We start from the raw sequence: 9,025 nt of genomic DNA, 5'->3' as shown, positions 1-9,025 counted from the left end.
TATGACATCATGTCCAGAACCAAGGATATCCTTGCTGCCGCACAGAAAGCTCGTATCTCCATATTTAAGAAATATATCATGTATTTGACTTTCATATGTGTCACACAAACATAGCAAAAATATCTCAAGCTTGTAGATAAGCCCGATAGTTTGCTACTTTTGAATTTGAATGCTGAAAAGCAACAGTTATGGACATATGAGGTTTCCACCTGACAGCAAGGATAAAAGGAGAGGATGTACTGTAGCAATGCTGCATAGACTCACTGGGATCTGTTTTAAATGATCATTTGAATACATATCAGTCTATTTTAAAGTGATTATTTGCTTCATGTGAACGTGCCAGTGAACACTCTAACCTCAGTGTCCTCAGTGTTATTGCAATAACAACAGCTGATTACATTGAATATCTTCACAGCCGCTCTTTCCAGATCCAGAACATTCAGTCTTGCCAGCTCTTATCGTGGACCACATGTTGGAGTTCTCAGACCTTGACTTAATTTAGGGTCCAGCTTGTAGATTAACTTTCCACTGGGTACCATGACGTTTCCAATGCTGGTCTATGAGGAGGGAGAGTATAAAAGACGTGCTGGACCGTACGGTATCTTCACTCACTCTGTTCCAGAATGAAGGCTGCTGGGGCTTTGCTTGTTCTACTGTTGTGTCTCTCTGAGGCTGGAGCTCAGGGGGAGAGAGGAGCGATCAATGAGAGAGACAACCATGTAGAACCAGGCACCCTCTTACAACCTGAGCTCTGGGACGAAGTGAAGCAACTGAAAGAAATGGTGCAGAGCCTGAAAGACACTGTGGTAGTACAGGGAAACACTTTGATAGTACAGGGTCAGCTGCTGAAGACCATGGAGGCCAAGGTGACAGAAGTCCAGGAGCTTAGAGACACCGTGGTAGAACAGGGAATCACTATGGCATTACAGGGTCAGTTGCTGAAGACCATGGAGGCCAAGGTGACAGCCAGCGAAAGAGAAGTCCAGTTGCTTAGAGACATTGTGGTTGTGCAGGGAGAGAAGCTGAAGAACGTGGAGGGAGAAGCCAAGGAGCAGAGAGACTTGGTGTCTGATCTTCGGGTGGAGTTGGGCATCTCCAAACATGAGATGAAAGGTATGGCAAAAGAACACATGTTAGAATGCTTGTTGTGCCAAAAAAATGGAGCTTGAAGAATGTGTAAAGGTACAATGTCTCTGTTATATGGTTTACAGAAATGGCTGCTGAATTGACTGCCAGCCAGAAGCAGGTTGAACTCCTCCAGACCAGACTCAGTACCACTGAAGACCAAGTCCAGAGCATCCACACCAGACTCAGTACCACTGAAGACCAGGTGGAGAACTTGACGACAGAGAGTGAAGGTAATTAGACCAGAATGATGTTCAGTCAATGCATGTATGAATGGACACTAGTGTTAGTCTTAATTTACTACTAGATCTGATCAGGTTTTCATCAAGTCATACTGTACCCCCTGAGCATTTTTCAGGCTATTAGACATCTAATATACGTCTAAACGCTAGTCTAAAATCATTCTCATCAACGTCTAGAAATGGATGTGTTTTTTTTCTATATATAGACGGTCTATATATAGCCGTTGAAATAACGCCTAATCAACTTCTAGTCTAAGCTTAGACGTCTGAAAAACATTTCTTTCTAGAGGATGATGAGACAGATTTTAGACAGACGTCCAATAGCCGACTATTGCTTACTGGTTATGTTTGACCCATTTAATCTAGTAGCATTTTGATTGAATATGAATATTGTATTTATTTCATATTCATGTTTTATTGTTTTAATATTCATGTTGTATTGTTTTAATATTCACGTTGTATTAATGTAATATTCATGTATTGATTTCAGCTCATGGTGCTCAGCTGTCTGCTGTAGAAAAGAGGCTGACTGTCATTGAGGACAAAGTGCAGGAACTGTCCAGTAAGTTTGTTTTATCAAATATAAAAGCTGTCAAAGTAATTGTCCCACATGGTTATGTAATACCGGTTGTACCAGTCTGTGTATGTCCATTATACATGTGTGCAAATTCCGAGTTACAACTGAACGGATATTTATTACAACTGCTCAAATCGCAAAAAACACACGTGTATATGTATTACAACTGCTCAAATCGCAAATTACAACTGCTCAAATCACAAAATACAACGTGGATTCTAACAACCACCTAACCCTAACCTCTGTAAAACTATGCCTAACCCTAACCCAAACCCTAACCTCAGTAAAACTATGCCTAACCCTAACCCAAACCCTAACCTTAACCTCAGTAAAACTATGCCTAACCCTAACCCAAACCCTAACCTTAACCTCAGTAAAACTATGCCTAACCCTAACCCAAACCATAACCTTAACCTCAGTAAAACTATGCCTAACGCAAACCCTAACCCTAACCTCAGTAACTGCGTGAGACGCAGTGGGGGTGAGAATGTCTTCCCGTCCGCTCGTGTTCCTCACAGCCCGTCCTCACTCACCAGCTCCCCGTCCTCACTCGCCAGCTCCCACTCACCCCCCAGCTCCCGCTCACACATCAGCGCTCACATATCAGCTCGGTCCGTGTCCGCTTTGTCGTCCGGGACGAGTACGAGACGAGTGAGCTGCTCTTACTGCTCTGTCGAGGCGCACCTTTTTATCAGGTTGCACTTGTTGGTGGTGACGTCACAGAGAACACTGGTCCCTCTTTGGCTAAAGGCACTGCCTTTGTGCTGTCGGCTGGATACAGACAGCCGGAAACAAAGCACTTGCACGCTCTGCTGGAGCAAGTTATTCATTCATTTTTATTTTGAACATTATTAACACATTGAATGCCCACTAGATGTCACCAGAGCCCAACGTTTGTTGCCGTGGCAACGGCCCATTGCCCAGCGTTGTATTGCGCAACGCCCATGAGTGTGAATGCGCACATCATCACGTTTACATATCACATGACCGTAGCCAGGATGTTGTGAGAAAATATCCTGTATAGCCTAAAGCTAATGTTAGCGGATCATAATTTGGCCATTTAGGCATGATAAAGTTTTTTTTTCTGCCATAAAAACATACTTTAGAGATAAAGAGCTTTAAAGTCAGGATGATGCATTGGATTAAATGGAGGAGGCCGGCGGCGCTATGTTCCCAACGTGTAATGTAAACAAATCGCGGTCAACATCCACAGGTAGGCCCGACGTTACGGTAAGACTTAATAGTGTCACTGTAAATACAGTATAAGGCCCGGACTAGTTCGGGAAAGACACCATACGATGCGTTATTAACTCACAGACTAGTTTGGGAAAGGCATAAAAAGAATTAAAAGTAAAAACATTTGGATCTATATTGTATATAGGCATAGGCCCATATATAGGTCCACTATTTGTGGAACAAAGTGGGGTCCGTGGACCTCCAGGGGTCCTTGGGGGGTCTCCCGCAAAAGTAGTGAATATTAGCATTACAATCCTAACCACCGTTTATACTGTATGTTGTCTATTCAAGAATAGTACATCTACAAGCTCACAGAGCGTCACTTTGTGCCATGCTGCAAGCTTGTACTGTACATCTGCACACCTGCAGGTCAGCTATAGCCATTGAGGCGTTACTCACTAACTCAGTGACGGACAGGGTCTGCCGGGTTTCATAGTAACTGTTACCTACGGTCGCAATAATGTGATAATCTTGTGTTGACAGACCAACCAAAGGTGGCCTTCTCTGCTGGGTTGGGTAGCTATTTTGGACCATTTAGTTCTACAACCACTGTGGTTTATAAGAGAGTCATCACCAACATTGGCAACGCCTACAATCCATCTACAGGTAGGTGGTGATTATGTTAATTATTTTTAATTAGATTTACATGAAGTTAATGATGTTAATGAGCTATTAAATTAAAGGGATATTCCACTTAAAAAAACATTTGGTCATTTTATCGTCTAATCAGACTTTAATGAACACCCTGAACAGTTTTTAATTTGCTTGATTCAATATTTGATTCGATATTTGATGTAAATATTATCAGGCCCTCCAGGCCCAGGGCCTCTCCCCATACACACCCATTGTAACTTCAAACTCCATCTTAACCATGATTAATTAAAAACACCCATTGTTTTTTCGGGTGACTCATACTTCCCTCCTGATACGTGAGCAGGCTGTGTTTTTTCAATAACCTTTTTCATGTATTTTTAATAATTATTTGGAAAAATGAAGAAAGAAATTAATTAAAAATAAATGAAAAAAGTTATCGAGAAAAATAACAGCCTGCTCACGTATAGGGGATAGTATGAGTCACCATTAAAAAATATTGGGTGTTTGTAATGAATCTATCATGCTTAAATGGAGTTTGAAGTTACAATGGGTGTGTATGGGGAGAAGCCCTGGAGGAGGAGGGCCTCGTAACATTGACATCAAATATCTAAATATTGAATCAAGCAAATTAAAAACTGTCCAAAGCCTGATTAGATGATAATATCACGAAAAAAAAAGAAAAAAAAATGAAAGTGAAATATCCCTTTAAATAGCCTATCTCTCAAATAACAACTTACATCTCTGTGAAAACATCGACAGCACAGTAAATAATTATTACTTATTTTAAAAAAATACAAAAATAGAGCTCAACAGTGTTTAAAAATTGTGTGTGTGTGTGTGTGTGTGTGTGTGTGTGTGTGTGTGTGTGTGTGTGTGTGTGTGTGTGTGTTTGTGTTCTACTGTAGGCATTTTTCGTGCCCCAGTCAGAGGAGTTTATTACTTCAGATTCACTGCTAATAACGGTGGTGAATTACCAGATGTGCAGATCCTCATGTATAAAAATAATCAGCAAATCATTCATAACGCTGGATACAATGATCATGCATGGAATGAATACGTATCTAATGGAATGACAGTAGAGATGGAGCAGGGAGACACAGTGTACATGAGGTTACCTGCTGGTTCCTTCAGGCTCGCTGATAACTCAAACTATCACAACTCATTCAGTGGTTTTCTGCTCTATTCTATGTAACACTGCTTGAAACTCACTGAGTACATTTACTCTATTACTCTGTTGTACAATTTAGACATACTTTTACTACTACTACCACCATTACTACTACTACTACTATTACCCCTAATAGACCGAATTCACGTTACGCAACTTCCTGGTGCTGACGTCAAGGTTGAAGGGGGAAAACTACTAATATCCCATAGAGTTAACGCAGAAATCGCAAATTTAATGCAATTTCCGAATAGTAATGTATAAAATACAGCTAGCATGATCAAGAAAACAAGATAGTAAAAGGCACAAAGCGTTATAATTTACTTTACCGTTCAAAATAATGATTTGTTGGCTTTAAGTCCAGCAATTTCTGTGATATTTTACCCTCCAAAGCTGATGTCAGCAGCAGGAAGTTGCTGAGAAATTCGCTGAGTGCGCATGCGTGGGCGGGCCGTGAATAGGGTCATACTACTACTAATGATAGTAACTAATAATAACAGCTATAAAAACTATCATCATCAGCAGCAGCCTTTTAACCACTATTCATTAATATACAGAATTAATTAATCTACACGCTCACATCATTGTGAGCTTATAGATCTGGTATTTAAAAATACTAGGGATGCGGTATCGGTACTCGTGGTATCGGTACTCGCCCCGATACCGGCCTATTTTGCGGTATCGGTACTCGTCAGATACTGCTCACAAAGCACCCGAGTACCCTGTGTGTTCCGTCACTTCGCCTTTCTCTCTCTCTCTTAAAGTATCAAAAGTAAAAATACAAAATGTTTGAGCATAGCAGATCTAGAAGATCATGCACAGTACAGGAATTTCCATGGGCTAAACCTGAAAAAAAAGTGAAATGTGTGGCAGTTGTGCCATGTTCTGGGAAAGCAATGCAATTTAATGTGTTATATACAGCCAGAAAGTGAGGAACATCTGATAAAAAAAAAAAAAAAAAAAAACGTAATTAAAATACATTTGTATTGTTAATTGTACTCGTATCGGTACTCGGTATCGGCGAGTACTCAAAATGAAGTACTCGTACTTGTACTCGGTCAGCAAAAAAGTGGTATCGGGACATCCCTAAAAAATACATTATGAAAATGAGAAATACTTATGGGGTATCTGGCACAATAGAGACACATGTTGTTAATTGTTAATTATTCAACTCTATTAGTTATTATAGTTACTTTGTAGATTTACATTATTAATACAAAAACACATTAAGCCGTATTTTAGACTTTGGCCATTCATTTTTTTGTCAAGAGTACTTTTGCATAGAGTAGGCATTTAACTTCTAACAGAGTATTTCTACATTGTAGTTCTGCTTTTAAGTCATTGTGGATAAGAGTGTAAATGTCTAAAATGTAACTTGTACTTGTAAAAGGTATGTGTAAATAAATGTGAGTACTTCTTCCACCACTGGTCCTGGTAGCATTACATTAAAGAGCTTCCATAATGCTCATATTCATGTTGTCAATAAAGACACATTCATTACATTAAAGAGCTTCCATAATGCTCATATTCATGTTGTCAATAAAGACACATTCATTACATTAAAGAGCTTCCATAATAGTCCATGGGCCAGACGAGATGTCGGTATCAAAAAGGTGGCAAAGGTTATCATGCATTTTATAAAAGCTCTATATCAGTAGATTATATTTTGGTATGATAACCCTTTCTTAGACCCAGCTAAATTGGTGTTATCAGCCGCTAGAGTTGGTGCCCCATTAACTTTACATTACAGGGGAAAAATCAAAAAAATAATCTGCTTTTAGTAGCATAAGAGGGGTCAAACTAGGGGTTTGTCATGATGCCGAATCCATTGCAAGCATTTGTTTTGCACAAAAAACATTCTTTGGGCTATAAATGGCCTCAGAAGACAATGCATGTATGGGTGTGCATTCATGTTAGTCAGAGGCCTTAGGGTTTTATTTCTCGTGCTAATCAGTCTAAAAGCGCCAAATTTTGCACAGATGTAGCCCAGGGCATGCTCTAATGATTTAGCTTGGGTGCCCGAGTCGGTGACCTTCGGGGTCGCCACAGCTCCAGAAAAACAATGGTTTAGTGATGAAAAGTGATGAGTCATCACTTTTAAGAGTTTTGTGGATGTTTTCTGGAGCCCGAAGGTCACCGACTCGGGCGCCCTAGCTAAATCATTAGAGCATACCCTGGGCTACATCTGTGCAAAATTTGGCGCTTTTAGACTGATTAGCATGAGAAATAAAACCCTAAGGCCTCCGACTAACATGAATGCACACCCATACATGCATCATCTTCTGAGGCCATTTATAGCCCAAGGAATATTTTTTGTGCAAAACAGATGCTTGCAATGGATTCGGCATCATGAAAACCCCCTAGTTTGACCCCTCTTATGCTACTAAAAGCAGATTAATTGTTTTACCTTTTTTCCTGTAATGTAATGTTAATGGGACACCAACTCTAGCGGCTGATAACACCAATTTAGCTGGGTCTAAGAAAGGGTTATCATACCAAAATATAATCTACTGATATAGAGCGTTTATAAAATGCATGATAACCTTTGCCACCTTTTTGATACCGACATCTCGTCTGGCCCATGGACTATAATGCTCATATTCATGCTGTCAATAAAGACACATTCATTGCATTAAAGAGCTTCCATAATGCTCATATTCATGTTGTCAATAAAGACACATTCATTGCATTAAAGAGCTTCCATAATGCTCATATTCATGTTGTCAATAAAGACATATTCAAGAGCACTGTTGTGTCTATTGTATGTTTTAATGTTCATTATTATTATTATTATTATTAGAGGCCCTGGTCCCCTATTGTCCCCCCAAAAAATAACCTATTGATTATTCACCCCATGGAGACTTGAATTCATGATTCATTTCTTAGGTTTTGTTGCATTCCTAATAGTCCAGTAAAAATAAAGCTTGATGCTCATTTGTCATGATGCTGAATCCATTGCAAGCATTTGTTTTGCACAAAAAACATTAATTGGCCCCAGAAAACGCCCACAAAACTGATGAAAAGTGATGACTCATCACTTTTCATCACTAAACCATCATTTTCTGGGGGCATTTATAGCCCAAGGAATGTTTTTTGTGCAAAACAAATGCTTGCAATGGATTCAGCATCATGACAAACCCCTAGTTAGACCTCTCACATCCTACTTAAAGCAGATTTTTTTCTGGGTATTTTCCTCCTGTATAGAAAGTCGATGGGAGCCCAACTTCATTTGGCCACTGTGGGTATTTCCAGTGAGCAGATTATGGTAGATTTTTTTATCCTGGCTAGTAGACCTAATTTCCTGTCAGAATCAGTTGAGAAACTAAATAACACAATTTTTTCCAACCTGAGTGGATTTTTTTCCTAGAATTACTAGACTATAAGCCAATAATTTGATGAGCAGCAGTGCATGGTTCCCTATGGAGACAAAATGAAGGAAGGCTGGTAGAGGGCTCGCACACTATACACACTACAGTGAAAGTGAAAGTAGATATGTTAGAATAGAATTAAACCCTTGGACTTTTCTTTCTTATAATGTCATTGTGTAGAATATACAGGTATGTGACAAAAATGTGACAGAATATTTCTTCCAAATATGGTCTGGTATTAGAGTAGGCCTATGTTAACTTTTGGGGTGGTGTAATTTTGACTCCCTGCTCTTCTATTGAGATATTTAGATCCTGCTGTGTCTAGGTGAGACGTGACCTTTGACACTAGCCTATATGTTTCTGGTTTGACACAAATATATTGACGTGCATGGCCAAGATTTATCTGAGTAAGCAGGCAGGCTCTGTTAGCAGCATGCTTTGTGCTGTTCTACTTCCTGTAGCTACTTTTGTCCACTAGATGGTAGTATTGACTTTTAGGTCAAATGGACACCCATCACGACACAAGATGAGAGAGAATGGCTTGTTACACTGGGTAGGCCTAGTATACTGTAAGAAATATTTCCCAAATATGAAATGATGTTGTGTAATTGAATAAGTAGGACTATTTGCTTCTCCTACACTGCAGTGTTTGAATTATTCATAACCGTGTTTTGTTACAATCTACTGTGCAGAATGCGTATGCTTGGATTGTTTCGCT

General features: G+C 39.6%; 1 protein-coding gene across 1 annotated transcript; it reads left to right on the top strand.

Moving 5' to 3' along the window:
* Positions 1-623: 623 nt before the first annotated feature.
* LOC308298088 (uncharacterized protein) lies at positions 624-6,985 on the top strand (the record flags this gene model as incomplete). Its single annotated transcript, XM_080741646.1, has 5 exons — positions 624-1,113; positions 1,212-1,358; positions 1,858-1,929; positions 3,664-3,786; positions 4,680-6,985. 5 exons carry the CDS (start codon positions 624-626, stop codon positions 4,964-4,966), a joined length of 1,119 nt encoding a protein of 372 aa, XP_080597772.1. The 3' UTR covers positions 4,967-6,985.
* Between the last annotated feature and the right edge of the window lie 2,040 nt (positions 6,986-9,025).

This window comes from Nannobrachium achirus, assembly GCF_963921795.1.
Source record: "Nannobrachium achirus genome assembly, chromosome: 14".
Lineage (NCBI taxonomy): Eukaryota > Metazoa > Chordata > Actinopteri > Myctophiformes > Myctophidae > Nannobrachium > Nannobrachium achirus.
Note: the sequence above shows the minus strand (reverse complement) of the source record. Positions and strands in the feature narration are given on the sequence as shown.